The sequence below is a fragment of the Myotis myotis genome, unplaced genomic scaffold (assembly GCF_014108235.1).
Source record: "Myotis myotis isolate mMyoMyo1 unplaced genomic scaffold, mMyoMyo1.p scaffold_m19_p_7, whole genome shotgun sequence".
NCBI lineage: Eukaryota > Metazoa > Chordata > Mammalia > Chiroptera > Vespertilionidae > Myotis > Myotis myotis.
Window position 1 is genome coordinate 12,384,930 of NW_023416379.1, and position 20,245 is coordinate 12,405,174.

Here is a 20,245-nt window from a genome sequence, read left to right on the forward strand (position 1 = left end):
ATATGGGAAACTAAAATCAAATTTTCTCTGTTGGAAAAGAAAACACTCTTGATATAAATGGGGATTTTCGAAATCCAAATGGGGGACACAGCACTATTAGTTGAAATGGATATAGATATGGATTTACAGCACCTGTTATAAAAAAAAAAATCTCAGTACCCTTCATGGGAAGGCCATGAGAAAAAGCTTTTTAGTAACTGAAAATAAAGTGTAAGACAGACCTAAAGCAGAAGTCTCCACTTTCTAGTCATAGGTTCTCTTATTTATAGAAAGCTTTTACCTAAAGGACAAGTCAATATAATCTTGTCACTGAAAGTTCGAGTCTGAAATTTCAAATACACTGTTATATTAAAATTAAGCACTTGGAAGAGATAAATCTTTTAGTAAAAATTTTATTTCTCTGTAAATACAAAGTCCAACATCAACAAACAATAATCCAGTGGAAAAATACTTAGCCATTAACATTGAAAACTTTTTTAAAAATTTAATAAATAGAACTTTGGCATTCAAAATTCTAGCTGTAAACCCTATTAAAAAACAAAACAAACAGAAAAACAGCCCCTTTACAAAAAAGAGGCAAGAATGACAGATCAGAAGGCATAAGCCAACCAGCGGCTTCACATTCTTTTTACAAGGACTGTATTTCAATTAAGTCATGACCACTGTATTTACACATGAGGTATTCTGGGTGGTTCAAAACTGAACCTAGTTTACAAAAACCACCAGCCATAGTGACTGATTATACACTCTGCTGTGCTTTTCATGTGACCACCTAGCACCTTACCACTCTTGCCATCACACCAGCGTGATGTTGAATTTTATGTTTATATATTTAAATAACTATTTATACATATATGTACACACGCATTCACACACGACATTCCAAAGGAGTTTCCTGCTCACAATATGGGGAAAAGGCTGGGTTCCAAAGACATATATCCGACACCTCCTGTCATGTTTACTAAGTTATCTACCTAGTAATGAAAAACTGCTCCTTGCTTTAAAAAAATTGTTAATGAGTCTAACAAGGTGCGATAGTCATCAACATTCTTATAGCTCTTGTAAAATAGAAATGAATGCTTACTGCAGGCAAAAAGGCACGAAAGGTTCTCTCTGTATGCAGCTGTAAGAGTGTTAATGACTTACTAAATTGAAAATACATTCCTAATTTACTCAATACTTCCTCTAAATAAGAAAAAAAATCCAAAATCTCTCCCCTTCATGATTAAATATTATTAAATGTATAATATTACCATACAGCAATATACCACCATGGCATTTTGGGGTGAATTTGGAAATTATACTCTATATAGCAACAAATAGTTTTTCTTGCTTTGTGAGTACTGAAAAGAATTAAGAATGGAAATGAAGTGAATTAGCTTTGGCTCAGAGAGCTATAGCCACTGGCAGTTTCAAGTGATACGGTCTAAGTGAGCATGGTTATGAGAACTGCTTATTACTGTAATTACATATCTACAATGATAGAGATCTATGTAAGAGGATGCCAATAATCCAAACTCAAGGTATGGCTGAGCAGAACTGTGCTATGTAAAACCACAGTCCAAGTTCTCAGCTGCTATTCAATGAACTATGACTGATACTGAAAAAGTGTTTTCCCAATAAAGTAGTTCCTTTAAAAATACCCTCAAGAGATTCATAAGTCTTGAACTATCACAACATTAATTTATAAGCTTATTCATAAGTCATAAATGTACAATATCTATTTTAGCAACACTTCCTAGCCCTTGAGATTGTCCTTAACAAACTACTAAAAGAAATCTAATTCAGTTTAATCACTGCACTGTCATAACCAAAATAAATTTCACTAAAATATAATATTGTTAACATTAAATATTGAATCCTATTTCAAATATAAAACAGGGCCACACTTCTTAAAAGAAAAGTTCAGGCATGAAAATATCTAGTCAATTCACTGAGGCTTTTTAAAATGAAAGACCACTGCAAATTACTAACAATTAACTAGAGTCATCCTTTTTTCCTGACATCAAATGAAAAGACAACCATTGTGCCTTTGATCTGCACAGGTAATTTGGGTATTTTATTGAGACCACTGTTACTTTATCTCTGCTTTAATGTGACTGAGGCCGAATAAGTTCAACTTCAAAACCCAGAAGACTAAGAGTAAATTTTGATAATGCACAAAATACTTCCTTAGAAGACAAGCATTTAATCACAAAAGCATAATTTAAAAGTTTTCATATCTAAGGAAATTTTCAAATAGATTTACTTTAAAATTAGGTTACTTTTCACCTCAGACCTATATCACTGTAATAACTTCCAAGAGTACCTCGTTCAAACTGACACAGAGATTGTCTTGGGAACGTGCATTTTCTGAAAAATGAAAATCAAATTTAAATACTGATGAAGTAATATACTACTAGTTTGATTTTCTCCCAAAATACCTTCCAAGGCCAATCACTTATCTATGTCCTTTCACAAACTCCAGACTCCAAGAGATTACATTTTGCAATTCAAGGCTATACCTAAACTATCACATCTTAATTTCCTTTTTTTAATGGAGTGTATACATTTTGGAAAGTGAAATATATAAGCAGTAATTTGTTAATTTCCTACTAAGTTAAATTTTTTTTTACCTCAAGACATATGAATTAGGTGCAATTCTATAAAAGTTTTAGAAAACTTATTTTAAAAAATAAAATATTTTATCCCAACTAAGCTACAAACAAAATGTATCTATACTAGATGAAAACAAATGACCAAAAGTTTGTTTAAAACAATAATAACCATAAAATCCCCAAACATATACTGAAAAACTAGGAGATATTTAAGTAAGAACCTAGTGACCCAGGTAAATCAGTGATTATTTGCCCGTTAGTACTATATTTTAGGGTGCCTTAATTTCCAAAACTGTGAAGGTTGGGGTGGAGGGTGGGGATTCTATTAAAAAAGAATATCAAAATACATGCTTCATTTAGATGCTCCTTCCTACTTTACTATAAAGGGTCATTTTTATAGATATTAATTTTTACAAGGCAGAATTCTTTGCCTCAGATTTTGGGCACAAATTTACTACTCTCTGAATATCCTCAACCCACCAACATTAGAAAGCAAATGAACACATGAGAAAGCCAAGTTCTTACTAGTGCTCAGTCCCTCCTTACTAGGGCTAGGGGCCTTGGGATACAGAATCACTACCGTGCACTGATTTCTTAGTGTCCAGATCCTAAGGACTAAGAAGAGGAGAGAGGACTCAGGCACTGAACAGAGGGAAGTCTGATGCCCTCACCATGTATTATAATTGACTGCTGCAATATAACTAAAAGTAACTTATTGAGAGCTGTACGTGAACCAAATGCTGAACTGGGCAGTCTTCTTCAAGGCCTTACACCGTATTTTCACTGCTGAAAATATTTAAGAAGAATCTCTTCCGGGAGCAGCCTTTATACCAGGATATAAGCCAGGCAAGAAAACAGACATGTGTTCTGCTCTTACCTTGCTTGACTCACACCCCTTATTCTGTTTACCTCTTACGTCTTGACTTAATGAGACTTAGCTGCATCAAAGAAAACACACCAACTTATAAAGGACAATGACTGTCATAACAAAGTATATTCAAAACAACGTAATGAATGCTCTGAAGGAAATAGAATATACAGTCCTTCCGCATTACCAACTAAAACAGGGAGATAGTCGTTTGGAAGTTTAACTGATTGCATGTCTACTTAAATAACAGTTCCATTTCTTAGTGATAGCATGTACTCCAGTAGAACTAACCTGACCAAGTCTGTATTCTATGAAAACGCCTGTTTTTAATGTACCTACCTAATAAAAGGAATTGAAATATCACCTAATTTAAATTTTGTTTTCTGCTTGTGATGATTCAAATATAAAGAGGACAAGCTGGCTTTTTCTTAAAGTAGTTTCAACTTTAAAACATATATAAAACTGTTAAAATGTAAACACTTGAGATTTGGATAAATAGGCTATTGTTCTAGAGTCACTTTGTTAATCTTTTACAAGAATAGGGAGGCCTTAAAAGGTCTGCATTAATTATATATGGCTTTGCTTACATTAAACAAATGTATATAACATATAAGTAGAAACCATAAATAGTAAGGAACATGTCAAAATTAGTTCAAATTATGTTAAATTGCCTTGTGATATATACTATGTAATTTTACTATGCTAGTGAAAAAGATCACATCAAAATTTCACACCTTTAAGGCAATCAATCCTTCTGGAAAAAAAGTTGACCTATCTATAGTACTACAACCAACTCAACCCTACACCTCATCATCTCGGCACAGCGGCTGTTCAAAACACAATGGGTTTGCCTCCTGTGCTACTATTAGAACACCTGCCTGCTGTGGGAACTCTTGCTCGGCCAGCCTTTGAAACCCCAAAGTCTAACACAAGCTTCTACATGAAAGAAAAAAAAAATACAAGTGCGTGTCTTTCTCAGAAGCTTTGCTCTGACCCTAGAAATCCTTACTATTTTATGAATAAACACACATGCGCACGCACACACAAACATGTAGTCACACAAAAACATAGGAAAAAAAGAAATCCTCCCCCCTTTATCCAAAGGGCACTCTTCACAGCTTGGTCCTACCCTCAGTAGTTTGAGAATACAGAATTTTTTTCCCTTATATACTTAATCACATTTTCAAATTGTAATTTGATTGATTGTCCTGATTAGATAAGCCCTTTGAGACCGCCTTATATCCCCTTTCCCCGCAACAAAAGAAATCCACAGAAAAAAGATCCTATGTGCAAGTCATATGTCACTTGCAACTTTCCAACATGGCACCTTCAGAGATCAGACGAGACTGGGTGTGTTCAGGGTGGTGTGGCCGTAGACCCACATGGCTCCTAAAAAGAAATGTGAAGGCTAGCACAGCAGCATTGAAGAACAGGTCATTATTGCTGTGGGACTAGCACTTGATCACTGAGTAATGCAGTTGTCGCCCATGTCCTGAGCATAGCGGTCTGATATGGTAGTCCTCAGTTCATCAATGTCCCTCCGTAACTGGCAGACATCGGACAGTTTTTTAGTGAGTGTTTCTGGGCTGTGGTCATTCTCAGTGTCTTCAGCTGAACAGTTCAGTGCTGTGGAAATAAAATAGGGAGAGAAGGTCTCACATTTTTTTGAACAAAGGCATTTTAGGATTTTCGACTTAATTATCATTGACGATACAATGTTATTCATGGAACACCATTCGGGGTCAGATTTAAATTATGCATCATTCATAATTAAATAGGTCTTATCTACTTGGTCCTTTCAAAACTTTGTTAATTAAAATGTATTAAATTCATACAGTAATGCACACAAATTCATGTTTAATGGATGACAATATTCCAAAAGTAGAAAAAAATCATCCTCTAGCAACTCTATTACAGCTTACCTAGACCACTTAGTTCTTCCCATTTGAGAAAAATCTGAAAATCATTTGTGTAGTGAGGGTGATACCTCACATTTTTATAGACTGCAAAGTGGGTTTGTTGGCATGAAAACAAATTTTCAAAATATATGGCAAATATATATATATATATATATATATATATATATATATGTATATATGTATATATACACATATATATATATATTAAACTGGGACCCCCAAATCCCAAGCAATTGAATTAGGCTGATTGCTAGGTACCCAATGGCTGAATAACTGAGGGTGAGGCCCTAAGCCAGATAGCTTTTAATCATTTACTCCAGTTCCTCTGTCAGCATATCTCAACATAAAAGCAGGTGGAGCCAGTGACTGTAAAATAAACCTTTCTTTATATCTTCATTGACCTTGGTAGCTTATTAGAGCCATAAGAGACAGATAACTTATTTTAACAAACATTAAGTGAATACCTGCCATGATCCAAGATGTTGAGGTCAGCAAAAATAATGTAGGGTAACCCCCCAAAATGTACACACACTTTGAATAATTATAAAGGCAGTGTTTATTAAAATACATTTCATTTTCAAAACTGAGCTATCAGCTGTTAAAGTGTGTATACATTTTTTGGGGGGACACCCTGTAGATATAGTGGCTTATTCTTTCATTTTATTACTTTTTTAATCCTCACCCAAGGACATGTTTCCAAGGAGGGGAGGGGACGGGAGGGGAGGGGACGGGAGGGGAGGGAGGGGACGGGAGGGAAAGAAACATGGATGTGAGAGAAACATCTACTGGTTGCCTCCCATATGTGCCCCGACTGTAGAGTGAACAGGTTCACTGGAAGGGCCAAGGAAGCAGAGTAAGCAAAGGTATAGAAGCAGAAAACCAAATAGTCTGACAGAATTTGAAAAACTTCAAGAAAATCAGTAACCAGCTCTAATACGGTAAAGCACAAATTATGAGAGAGGAGAGTGCCAAGAAATAAGGCTGAAGAGACAGGTGTGAGCTACCCGCCTATACTTTGGAGAGTGTAAGTATTAGGAAGTCCACAGATCACTCTGGCAGCACTGTGAAAAATGGACTGGGGGAGGGGCAAGATGGTTGGCAGACCAGTCCAGAGGAAAGCTTGAATTAAGGCCACAGTGCAATGAAGTTGTAATGGCAGAAATACACAATAGGAGCAGGAAGAGACTGATAAAAACAACAGAGTCCAAATACCCTCAATATGCATAGGGGCCAGGGATTGTGTATGGGACACACGACAGAGGAAAGAGGATAAAGTCCAATTGGGGTGACAGGTGGATAGTGCTACTCACTAAGAGGAAGAGTTGGTTTACAGAGGGAAGAGAAGTAGGCTCTGCTTTGGAAATATTGAATCTGTGATGCCTATGAAACAGCTGGTCCTAACGTACAAGTCAATATAATCAGGAGCCCAGAAGGGACATTCTAGGCAGAATAAGAGATAAATGTCTCTATGTGTCAAAGGTACAGTGATAACAGAACACAACAACAGGATATTAATAAGATTATTCAAAGAAAACATCTAAAAAGAGAAACAAAAATCCAACAACACAAGGTATCTGGGGGAGCTCAGTATTTCAGGGGCAGAGAATTCCATAGAAGTCTGAGACTGAGCAGTCATAAAGGTAGCAGCAGACCTACAGGGTGACGTCATGAACACCATGGTGGCAGAGCGTTTAAGAAGCATGGGTGAACATTGGGGGGATAAGGACACATCTGTAATATTTTATTCAATAAAGGGGGAAAAACCCAAAAACAAACAAACAAAAAAGCATGGGTGAGCAGTGCCAACAAATAATACACAGAGTGAGGAGATGGAGATTCAAAAGAATTAGCTGTACAATGCTGAACTCCAAGGTAAGAATTCTGGGGTTAAATTATAAAGACTGGATAGAGTATTCATGGAGAGATGACTGTGGCAATGTTCTTAAATCTCCCTTTTATTCATATTAAGATAGCTCTCTTATCCTATTACTGAAAACATTAACAAATTATTATATAGGTGTAGATATAGGTTACAGAATAAGTAAAAGAGTGACCATCTCTGAAATGGTGGAGAAAATGAGTTCTGACACTGAGCTTTTGCTTCTTGTTCCAAGAGATCATTGCTAACTGAGCCACCCCATATTCACCTAGCAAACTCCTCCTTTAAGATTCAAGCCAACACCAGTCACTCCATGGCGTCTTCATAGCCCTTACCAGGTAGATTCAGTTGCTTTCCCTTGCTCTCCCACTGTCCCTGTGCCCATCTCAATTATACTTATCACAACGCTCTCAGAATGTGGTTAATGTGGGAGGCAAGGGCTATGTTCCAATTATCTGCATTATCACGCCTGGACTGAAGAAGGCATTTGATGAATATGAGGGAAATTCTGCTAACATTTCTGAGCACAGTTACGTTTCATTTAACAAGTGATACATTTTGATCAAGAGTATTATGTATTTGGTTTGACAAAATAATTATTGTGATACAAGATGGGGGAATCTTTTTTTAAATATATTTTTAATTGATTTTTTTACAGAGAGGAAGGGAGAGGGATAGTTAGAAACATCGATGAGAGGAAACATCAATCAGCTGCTTCCTGCACACTCCCCACTGGGGATGTGCCCACAACCAAGGTGCATGCCCTTGACCGGAATCAAACCTGGGACCCGTGAGTCCACAGGCCGATGCTCTATCCACTGAGCCAAACCAGTTAGGGCAAGATGGTGGAATCTTTATAAAACTGGAAAAAAACCTAGTCCCCTCTCTAGGTACATATTTACTATATTATTAGGTAATTACTCAATACAACATGTTGCTGCATAAATGACCTGACTCCTTTCCTACCTCCTCACTGAAGTCCATTTCTTCTGTATTAAAAGGAGACTAACACGTCAATAATAAAATTGAGAAGCACATGCAGAAATGAGTGTCCCTGCAACAGCAGCACAGAAGGGACGTGACACTGGGACACCCTGTGGCAGCTGTCACAACTCCGTGTGGAGGAAGGCAGCGTGACCAGAATGGGTGGTGTCACACCGAAAGGGACAAAGCCAGCAGGTACGCATGACAAGAGCAAGAGACCTGTAGGCACGAAAACCTCCACAGAACAAACGCTACAGAGGAAAGCGAGGGAGTATCTTTACTCCAATATTTTCCAGGGGACAGATGGCTGGGTCTATTGAAAGCCAACAGAGTTATCATGTTTAGAAGAGTGGTCAGGAAACCACACCTATCATCACTCCATCAGAGATCCGCACAGCTCAGCACGCAGATAGATTTGCCATTCCATATCACCTATGGCCACGCTCACTTCTGTAAGCATGAGGTAAGTCCTACTAATGAAGTAAAAACATGTATTCACGACCCACAGAATGATTCGGAGATTTCGAAATCTACGTAAGAAAGGAGATTAAAAACAAATACGGAAAATGCAGTCCGAAGTTCCTAATTCATGAAGACCGGTTTCTAACAGTTAAGCAATACCGTAAGGACAAGTCATGGGCCACTTACATCTGATTCCCAGTAATAATGAAAGATTTGGCTCCTTGCCCTGAGCCCGCTGATTAAGAATACTGCACAATGCCTTCAAGTCAAACAAACAATAGGACATTTCCTTGAACAGCTGGTCAATCACACTCAAATCAAAGAGTGGTCGTTTGGAAAGAACCGTCTGCTGCCTGGGTTGGTCTGCTTCCTGGCCCTCATCCAACACAGAGCATGTCTCTTCTGTGTGTCTTTGGTTCTGCAATGGATGAAGAAAACATGGTTAAAACAGAGGATAGGTACTCAAAAGCCATACAGGTTAACATTCCCCCCACCAAGTCTATAAACGAAACAATGGAATACTATATGCACATGAACCAAATTTAGTGGGGGGGAAAAGAGAAAAATAATTTAAATAATGGAATGGTTCCTTTGCCCTACAGAGGAAATACAATTCCAAACTGTCTTAGTTTCTAGGAGTCTCTCACATAATGAGCATCTTGGTTGTATATGTATTTTTTTAAAACAAGATTTATCCTAAGAACAAAATGAACCACAAAGGAACTTACACCTCATCCTGTAGTTTTATGGTATTAGTAGCAATAGTGATTTAGTTACTAAGTATGTATGTTGTTATAGTAACCAGAACCAATATTTTCAGTGTAAGAGAAAAATACAACTAAAAACTCAAAGAAAAAAAGACCCTGAACAACTGTAAATTGTTAAATTTGAATTACCAATATGACTCATGATTTGCTACACTTCGAGAAAGTTACCCTCGCCTCATCCCCCAAATTGTCATCATCTACTCCCATCCTGAAAAGTGCTCATGAACGGTAAGTTTAATTAGCTTTCCAACTGGGACTGTATTTCAGAATAACCAAATAGCCTGAGTTGATGAGAAAAAGATTTTTTAAAAATAGATGAGTGCCAGTTGGTAAATGTAAGAGGAATGATGCAATTAGAAAAAAATACCATTCTTTTAATCATCTAATGATGCAGATAATGATCACCGTTGGATACTAAAACCAACAAAGTAGAGGGTGCTGGCAAACTACATATTCACACAGTTGCCTAAGCACCACCCACAGAATGCCTGCTGTTTGCAGAGGCTCTAACATGACACTGGAAACAATCGGTCTGTCACCCTTCACCCAATGAGATGAGTACTGGTGTCACTAACAGTGATATAACCAAACTTATAACTTGATGATGTGAACAACACCTACAAAAAATGCTTGACCTGAATCTAACGATGTGTTTAGCTCTAACTTCTAGCTCACAAGAAAATAGAGGGGGTAGAGAACAAGACAAATGACACCACAAGGAAGCAATCAGACAAACCTAGAAGTCTGACAAATAACAGTCTACAAGACAAACAGGCATCGTTTTATCAACAAGTCACTAACTTGGGAGAAGGGGCCTTAGGTTTATAAGACAAAAGGAAATGCAACTCACTGTGTTTACTGAATGCTAGTTTCAAGTCACTATAAAAAGCATTTGTAAAGAAGACTGGGTATTATCAAATATCAAGACATATTATTCTTACTGGGTGTGACGATTGTGATATGGTTATACAGGAAAATGTCTCAAATTTTTGAAAATACATTCTGAAGTATTTAAGTGCAAATGTCACAATGACAGTTAAAAACTAAAATTAAGTATTATCTATATAACATGTCCTGAAATGCAAGCCAAGTAGTTCATCTCATAATTAAGTGAAGGAAGTGTAATCTGTTCCAATGACAGTGTCAACACTGCATCTTCCTTAAAGATTCCCTAGGGTAATTGTGTACATTCAATTTACGCCTTATTCGATGATTTTGGGCCTAATCTCTATATAACATTTGACTTAGAGTAATGTCTGTGAAATTGTATTCTAAGACAAAAAAATAAGTCTGTCTTTTTATTATAATTTTAGTAAGAAACAATAGATTTAATTAAATGGCACATCAAAATCAAATCTTCAATTTAAAAATGTTTTTTGAATATGTACAAAATAAGCATCTGCTTTAACTTAAATAGATACTGAATCATCCTTTGAAAGTAATTTGAATTTCTTCTACGCACATCAAGCAATGTTTTTGTTAATCTCTGCAGGCTTCTTTCTTTCTTTTCCAGCTCTTCCATCATCTTGTGAGTGGTCAGCTTTTCTTCAGAAAGTTTCCCTTGCATAGACTAGAATAAAGAGAATTGTAAACAAAGCATGTTAAAATTGAAAGCAAAATGCAATCTGGTAAGTAACAAGGAATATTGATTCTGAATAGTTTAGATCTATCATCCCCCCCAGTCCCTTGGAAGATGAAGTGCTCACATTTAAGTCAAACCGTATTACCTCTAGAGCAGATGTCTACAACGGGAAAAAAACACCATCTTTTCCAAGAACGTTTTTAATCTGGGTAAAATATATTAAATCTACATAATACATAAACAAATAAACTTATGTCTATGTTTTGATAATAAAGGAAGAATACACATAGAATTATTACGAAGGAGAAGGCTCTTGCACAGTGGACTAAAAATAGACCACTGTCAGACCTCCCACTGGCAGGTGAACAAACAGAAATGAGGACAACACTTCATAAACTAATTCAAGCAGATCATTTTGGAAATAAAATGAAAAATCCTATGAGGTTTTTGAAATGTATTCCTATCTAATAAATATTATAATAGTAATAAAAAATAATAAAAATACGAAGTCCATTGTCTTTAGTTAGATCATGATGACCTTAACTAAATGTGTGTTTAGTAATAGAGATAGACTACACCCAATTAAAACAAGGGCAAGTAAGGAATAGACAATCTTCACAATTTTTTGAAGAATTGACTCACTGAGCAGCATTTCTGTTCTAAAAAACTGGAAGATTAATATTAAAGAATTTGCAACGTCATCTCAAGTGCTATTAATCTTTTCACACAAATATATACATATGCTTTAATATGTTTAGGCTGTGTAACCATTAAGAGTAAACTGGCAAGTAGCTAAATTAAAATGAGCACAAAACATTTCTTACCTGAATTTCTAAAATCATTCTATTAATCTCATCTTGTTGGCGGTCTATTATCTAAAACACAGAAAACATACCAGTCTGAATCAATTTTTTCCCAGTGCTTTTTAAAAGTATTGGTATTTCAAGAAAACAAAGAAAATCACAGGAAATTATAAGTTTTTTTAAAAAATTAGGGTGTAATTTTTTAATAAAAGTATTCATACCAAGTATCCTTTAAATAGCCACATATGTAAAATTGCAAAAGTCTTCCTACTTCTTAATAAAAATTTTCTCTAATGCAATTTACAAAAATAACTTTGAAACAGACTTTGAATAATGTAGGAAGGAAAAAGATATCCTTTTGTTTTTTTCTAAGAATATAATTTCCCCAGTTTGGATTTTATTTAAGTTTACTTAAATGGGTATTTTATTTCCAAATAAAAACATGCAAACTAAAAATTCCATCAGCTATTAAATATTATAAAAAATATAAATCAAATAACTCCAAGTTATATATCTACACATATGACCATGACCACATAGCATTGATTTCTTGTTATTATGAAAGATACGTACTGACCTTACTAGCATTCTCATTTTTTTCTCTCAGGGTATCATTTTCAGTCTGAAGCTGTTTTGCATCTAACATAGGAAGGCGAATTCCATCTTCAAGACATCTTTCTACCTTTTGCTGCAAACTGTTTTAGAAAAACAATTATATAAAGAAAATGGGCTCTAGATGCTAACTTTGGTAGAAAATTTCAACATAAATACAGCCCCTTCTGAGGGTCTATAATATTTTTTAATCAAGACTTACGGACAGTATATAAATAAGTTTGAGTACCTATAGTTCATGAAAGTAAGAAACATACTGAAGGCTGATCACCTCTTCAGGAATGAGACCAGAGTCAAGCTGCTTAGTATGTGGCATCCTCAGGCCCGCATCACCCTCACCCGAGCTCTGAGGTCTAAGCCCTCTGCTCTTCCTCCCCCACCAAAGCAGAGTTACTGGGTTAAGATGACTGTGGTAGGGAGCCTAAGAATATGAATACACATCTTTTGCCCTTCATTCTGAGCTCAGGAAAAGTTTGTAAAGATAGCTGTTGCCTAAACCAGCAGAATTACATTTCTCCTTTATTAATAAGAGCAGCAATCTAATATATGTATCACTTCACCTAACAATTTCTCATGCTAGCCATGAAACAGAGTTGCATTTTAGAAGAACAAAAGACAAAAGACCCTCTGGCACACTGAGAATGAAAGGGTAAATGGGAGGATGGTATTAGCCCTGAGAAAATTATAGCATTTACAATAATGACCAAAACCAAAATATAACAGAAAGACACTTAGGAATAGCTCCACTTTAGCTTGTGGTCATACTCAAGAGTTACAGAATAGTAAAAGAAATAGACTTCATCTTATTTGGGTTTTGCTATTTTCATTATTTTTCTCCTTTCAAGTATTATGGCTATCCTGTGTTTTCTGCCTTAAAAAAAACACAAAGGAGCATTTGTGATCTTGCTTCCTGACAATGTCCTCAGTTTGGCTCAATGCATGCTTATAGAATTTCAAAAGAGAAATGCCATGTTCAGATTGTGGACAAAGAATTCACAGTCCTAATATACAATATGGGCTTCAGATGTGTTGGTAAATAATGGCACTAGAGAAGTTATATGTATTACAAATGTAGTGTACTGCTTTGTAATATATTACCTGCCATGAAAAAATTTGCTTTCTCAGTCTAAAAGTGAAAAACACATTATTTCAATTTCAGAATACATTTTCCCCCAATGCAGTCAAGACACAACTATGTATTTATAACATTCCAAAAGACATAAAACTTTTGAAAAATGAGCCAACAATGAGGAAGGGAAAATGTATTGTCATGGAAAAATACCAAGTAAGTCTTCTTTCATATATCCATTCTCATTTTCTTTGTGTTATAAAGCATGCTCACTTAGAAAAGTAATAAATCTCTTGATCAGCAAAGGTATCAACTATTGCATTATTAGGGATCACACCCACATATTTACTTACTTTTCTAATATGAAAACTTTTCTCATTTCTTTTGAAATCTCAAAAGTTCTTATGTATTCATAAAGCATTATACAAAACCGAAAACTGTAATGATATAAACAAAGTCACATATACATCTGCAGTTCTGGCACTTCGGGAATACTGTATCATTTAGCTGAGGAAACGGAAATAACACTCCTGCCCACAAAGTCAAGTGCCGCCATAGCCATACAAGTACTGAAGAATATAGAAGACTTTCTCTGGTTCTTTGCACCCATTTGAAATTGAGCAAAATTTTCTGGGATAATATCATCTCAGAGAGTATCAAGATAAAATTAGGAAATGGAAAATGTATTCTGAAATGCACTGTACTTAGTCTTTCCAAATAAAAAATACCAGTCTCAATGTCTCCAAAAACCTAATAAAAGCGAAAAATCTAAATAAAAGAGAAGGTATAAAATCATATTAAATATGTAAAAGCACACACTGGAACAAAACAAACATTCAAATTATTTTCAAGTGTTCTTAATTCTATATTCATAAAACAACACAGCTTGAGTTTACAATCATAATGCCCTATTAAAAGAGAACAGATACATTACCTCTTTTCATTTTATCAGTAAGATGACAGAAAAAGATATATGGTAGAATTAGTGGAAGTCATAAAGCTATTTTGAGACGAGAGATAGGATATACGATGTGGAGTTATAAAAAGTTCCCTTAAAGAGCAAGAAAGCAGAAAATAGGAGAAAAGTAAAGGTAGAATCAAAGTGTATGAATTTTTCTGGAGCTTAGCTGAGGAACACTGAATTGTCCCAGAAATTGCAATTTTCTGCACTGAAATCCAAGGAAAAAAAAGAGACCAGACATACTTAAGACTCTGAAAGTAGTAAAGCAATATTAACATGGAATCATCAGATAGATTTTGATTAAATAGCTGAGAATACATTGAGTTATATATGATTGATATAAGCATGAAGAATATATTTCTTAAATTTAGTTTTTTGTTGCTTTTTTGTCTCATTCTTCAGGATATTTTATCTATTTATGATCAATAATCTAATAAATTTAAGTTTTACAAGACAGAAGAGTACGTGTACATGCATATTTAACACAACTGTCCAGATTTTTCAGGAATCCAATATTAATTTCCCAGCTTGAATACAGTAGCTAAATATACTAACAAATAATAATCCCTATAATTCTAACTGCAGTGATTTAAAAGCAAGATCCCATGAGGCAAGATGTGTCAGTCAAACTGAACCGTCCATGGCAAACGGCCCTATCTGTCCCTCCGCGGCAAGGTGCAGAGGAGCCAATCAGGTCACCGGACACACCTCACTAAGGAGATCAGTCTGAGTACCTGGCTGCCCCTCTTCCTGACACTTCGCGTTTTCACTTATCTCCCTTTGGCAAGATGTCAGTATGCTGCATTAAAATGTTAAACAACAACTGAGACAACCTGTTTTAAGGACACAATTACTTCTGGTTCTTAATAATACCTCTTTAAGATAAAAAGAATAAAGAGTAATAATTATAAATTAATATATTTTTAAGTGAAATGCTTTATGAAAAATATAAATAATTTTAAAATAACAAAAGAATTACTGAAGGTTTTCTTACTTCTGAACCGTAGTTACCAACTCCTTTTCTTTCTTTTTCTGGCATATTAACTGTGCCTCTTTGTCTTGACCCTGTTTTTTCATCTCTTCAAGCTTTTTTTCCATATCTATCAAAGTCTCTTGCAAATTCTTGTTTTTTTCTTCTAGAACCTGCAGCTAAGAAGAAATGTTTTAAATTTCATAAAACATGAAATATTAAATGTCTTTCTACTAGATACTGTTACTGTGTTCTCAAAGATTAATACACTGGTTAAAATCACACTGTATTTTCATTTCATCCCCTCACTAACACTTTATTTCCTCCTTTGTGTAAAGAGAGCTGGGAGAATGAAATTATGGAGAAGAGAATGGAATCAAAAACTTCTAGAGGACAGCGAGAGAAGGTGAATGATCTCAATTTGAGGGATTTTTTTAAATTATATTTTTAATTGTGGCAAAATATACATAACAAAAAAGTTACCATTTTAACCATCTTTAACTGTATATTTCAGTAGTGTTAAGTATATTCACAAAATTGTACAACTAATAATCAGAACTCTTTTCATCTTGCAAGACAAACTTTATACCCATTAACAACTCCCTATCCACTTCTCCCCCAGCCCCTGGCAACCACACTTTGACTTTCTGTCTCTATGAATCTGACTACTCCAGGGACCTGATACAACATTTATCTCCTTGTGGCTGGCTTATTTTACATAAGAAATTACCCTCAAGTTCATCCATCTTGTAGCATGTGTCAGAATTCCCTTCCTTGTTAAGGCTGAATGGTGTGCATGTGCCACATCTTGCTTATGCATTCATCCACTGGTGGGCACTAGCTGCCTTCACCTTTTGGCTATTGCAAATCATGTTATGAACACACATCATGTCCAAACATCTGTTTGAGACCCTGCTTTCAATTCTTTTGGGTATATACACAGGAGTGGAATTGGTGGATTGGATGGTAATTATATTTTTAATTTTTTTATGACAAAATTATCATTTTCCATAGTGGCTACACCATTTTACACTCTGACCAATAGTGCATAAGGAATCTAACTCTCTGCATCGTTGTTGCCAACACTTCCTGTCTTCTTTTTTTTACATTAGCCATCTTAATGTGGTATAAACCCAGGTAGTCTAAACCCATGTTTTAAAATCTATATTCCTTGCTGTTCCTGGTCATGCAAATTCCTGTCCTCCTCCTTCAGTCACCCTCTCTTAGTTATACAAATTATAAATTAACTTAAACAGAGAATGTGTTGTAGGTCTAGAGTCAGCAGAATAGTGGCACTCTGTGGATTAGACCAATGATTTCAACTGGAGCAAGTTTCCCTCCCAGGAGACATTTGAAAACATCTGCAAACAGTTTTGGTTTGGGGTGGGGGGAAGGACAAAGCAGTGCTATTGACATCTAGTAGGTAGAGGCCGGAAATACTGTTAAGCATCCTTGAATGCACAGGACAAACCCTACAACAAAAAATTATCTGCCCCAAATGTCAATAGTGCTGAGGCCGAAAATTCCATGATTAGAAAGACTTTGAAAAAAGACTGAAAAGGTGGTTTATAAATAGGGTTTTAGGAGGACAGGCCCCAGAACTGGTGGAAAGACTAGGGAGGGGGTATCTCTAAGAAAGAAAAATGGTCAGAAAAGAAGGCAAAGGAGTAAATGGAGATCATAAAATATAAGAAAGAATTTGTGGAAAAATTAAGAAGGATGAGGAAAACAAATCAAATATCTGGAAAGATAGTAAAAAAAAGGTCTTGTTGGAGAGATCTCACAGAATACTGGGAAAAGTCAGACTGTGTGAATGTGTGTATGGGGTAGGTATGTCAGACTGGTTTGGAAACTACCTTTGAGAGTAGAACATAAAGTGAGACAGTTAACATACAGGTTCATTTGGAAGGTAAAATTAACAAGAAAGATCTACTTATGCTTAGATGAACAGTTTCTAATTAGAAGTTAATCCTAAAAACAGCAATTAAACAGATTTAACTTATAATTAGACAATTCTATAACTAAAATTTTATATTATAGAAGTTATGAAATTTCTAAAGCATTAACTGAAAATATGTTCTTCATGCCATTTAAAGACGAGCACTGGATTTCCTGTTACCTGGAGACTCTGACTCTGGACATCATCTAGAGTTGGAAGATCAGCCAGATACTTTTCCAAGGTCTCAATTCTTCTCTGCTTTTCTTTGTTTTGTTCAGATTCCTTCTGGCATTTCTTTTTCAGGCTATTGATGTATCTATCTCTAGTTTTAAGCTATAAAAAGATTATAAATCTTCAGTGGTTTTGTGCCATTAAAAAATAACAATAAAACAAACATTCTAATCTTAGGCATCACTGAATTCTCCAACAGTTCTAGGTTATAGTTGATACCACACCAACTCAAGTAAGATTTACTTTATTTTATCAATTCTAATATTCACATTTTTTCAAATTTCATAGCACTGAAATCAAGTTTTTGCAATTTTTTGTTTTCATTTACAGCTGATGGCATCTTTTAAACTGCAGGAAGCCAGGTAGCAGTAATAAAGTTTTTATTGTATTATTTACTCTAGTTTTTAATGCCTGCGTATGTGAAAATTTGGTCAAGGCTATTCTTATTTTTGGCATTTCAAGAGTGTTATGTACATGTTGAAACTATGTGTTGAAAATTTTACATTATACTTTGGCACTGACAAAAGTTATTGGGTATTCAGCATGACACAGAAACAGAGTCACGAGGTATAATTTCAAAATCAGCGAAGCAAGTCATTCTCTGGAGGAATGAATCCAATTCTTATTTCTTGCAAAGTTATATCCAAATGTTTTGAATTAAGAAAGGAAGATAACTACAAATAATTAAATCTGTTCTGTTACTAACAAACTTGCAAAGGAATTGCTTATCATGGACTAAAGCAATACAATCAAAGCTAGAAGGCCTTTCAACAATAAAGATTTTTTAAAAATTAACTAAGAAAAATCTAGGAGGACTTACTGAAATTATTAAATACTTGGGAACTGATAAGGGGACTAGCCATACCAATCCATACCTCAAGCAAGACCATTGTTAAGGCATTGTGGCATAATTACGCTTACAGCCTGTGTACTAAAAATTACATAAAATAAAGCTGTGCCTTACTATTAATGTCATTTTAGGATTGATGAAATATGTTAGCTGAGCACCTACTATAGAACACATAGAGCACATGACACTAGAAAATCCCAATCTGTGTAGGTCAGACCCCAGATTTCTATGTAGTAATTCACCTTTGCATGAAAATAAACTCTTTAAATTCCACCTTATATGCAAAGCTCTTTCATACTTAAGATCAATTAAAAACAATATGCACATATAAATAGTTGCCTAAAAAGTGAACTCCAGAATCATATTTACCTTAAATCACCAGTCTTCCAAACATTTAACATTTTTTAGAAGTTTACAGGGTTTTAAAATATTTTTGCAGCCTTTTCCCATTTTCACCAGGGAAATAAATGCTAGTAATTAGTGGTATAATGGAGTAGTCCTTCATATTTTACTAAAGCTAACACTTGTCCAAAATTTAGTTTCTTCATGCCTTATCTAATTTCTTCAGGTCCAATGTATAACAAATTTTATTAAAACAACTTCAATTGGAAAAATGAATCACATCTCATTCATTCTATCAGTAACATCAGAATCCATTTATTACCTTGGGTAAGAAGCAAAACTGGTAAAACAGACAAATCCCATTATTTAGTGGGGCTTTCTCAGGACTAAAGGCAAGTGTGCTGGTATACAACTTAACTTGTGATCTATTACAACTCACAGACTGCTGGCACTGATGGTGACCTGCAAGACCACATAGTATATAATTCGCTTTCAGAATATGAGGCCTAGAGATCTTTTGTGACTTAACCACAAATCTCAGAGACAGAGTTGGGATTTAAGCATAGATTGTCTGACTGAACACTAAAGCCGATGTCCTTTCAGTTCTATACCACGAACCAGATTCCCATCAATTCTCTTACAACCAGCTGTGCTGGATTGCACATCAACAAAGCCTGCTCTTCCTTAGCACATAACTCTGTGAGTGACAGAAGTAAACACACCACTAGTCTATTTTACTAAGTGTTCCAGAATTTACACTTAGTTGTTTAAGTGTCTTAAACACGACACAGTGATGTCCTCAAAAAGCAGCCACTGGAACAGATCAGCCATGTGGTCTTCAATGCGTTTTGGTCGGTCAACTGTCTTCTTTGCTATGATGCCAAGCCTGCTGCCCTTGATCACAAATCTCTGCCAACACTCTCCTACTGGATAACCTCCGTTATTTGTTGACCACAAGTTGATAACCCATAACCACTGGGTCTTGTTTTTTTCCAGCCTTGCTCACTAACGAGAAGCACTTCGTTTTTATTTTATTTTTTAACTTCAAAGTTTTGTGTTGTTTTAGGTTCACAGAGGTCACTGAAATCTGAATTCCAGTAATTATCCCAGGTAAATGAGGCATCACTAATAAATCTTTCCTATCCTATTTATAAAAGTTAAATGTTTTTCCTTCCAGGAAGTATTATGCAACACTAAGATCATTCTTAGAAGGCAACAGGAGGGCCAGGCCTGTTTTAGAAGAGGTTAACAAACAAATTTATTTTTCTTTATTTTAAATACAATAATTAGAACAAAACAGGTTAGTGAGGAAGTGTTTTTCTGTAAATTTTTTACAAATAATTGTTATAACCAAAGCATCAACTGTGGAGTTAAATTGTCTTGAATTTTACTCCTAGCTTTTTGACAACT

General features: G+C 35.3%; 1 protein-coding gene across 3 annotated transcripts in view; it reads right to left on the bottom strand.

The window, feature by feature from the left end:
* Positions 1-376: 376 nt before the first annotated feature.
* The window catches only part of CEP85L (centrosomal protein 85 like), an 86,032-nt gene continuing 66,163 nt past the window's right edge, over positions 377-20,245 (bottom strand). For 2 of the 3 annotated variants that reach the window (XM_036316207.1, XM_036316209.1), the window contains 7 exons: positions 17,593-17,745; positions 15,498-15,652; positions 12,439-12,556; positions 11,883-11,933; positions 10,939-11,046; positions 8,896-9,127; positions 377-5,091 (listed from right to left, as the gene is read on the bottom strand). In XM_036316207.1, coding sequence (XP_036172100.1) covers positions 4,928-5,091; positions 8,896-9,127; positions 10,939-11,046; positions 11,883-11,933; positions 12,439-12,556; positions 15,498-15,652; positions 17,593-17,745 — 981 coding nt within the window. In that variant the 3' untranslated portion in view covers positions 377-4,927. The remainder of the gene's footprint in view (positions 5,092-8,895; positions 9,128-10,938; positions 11,047-11,882; positions 11,934-12,438; positions 12,557-15,497; positions 15,653-17,592; positions 17,746-20,245) is intronic. The other variant, XM_036316208.1, reaches the window with a different exon arrangement.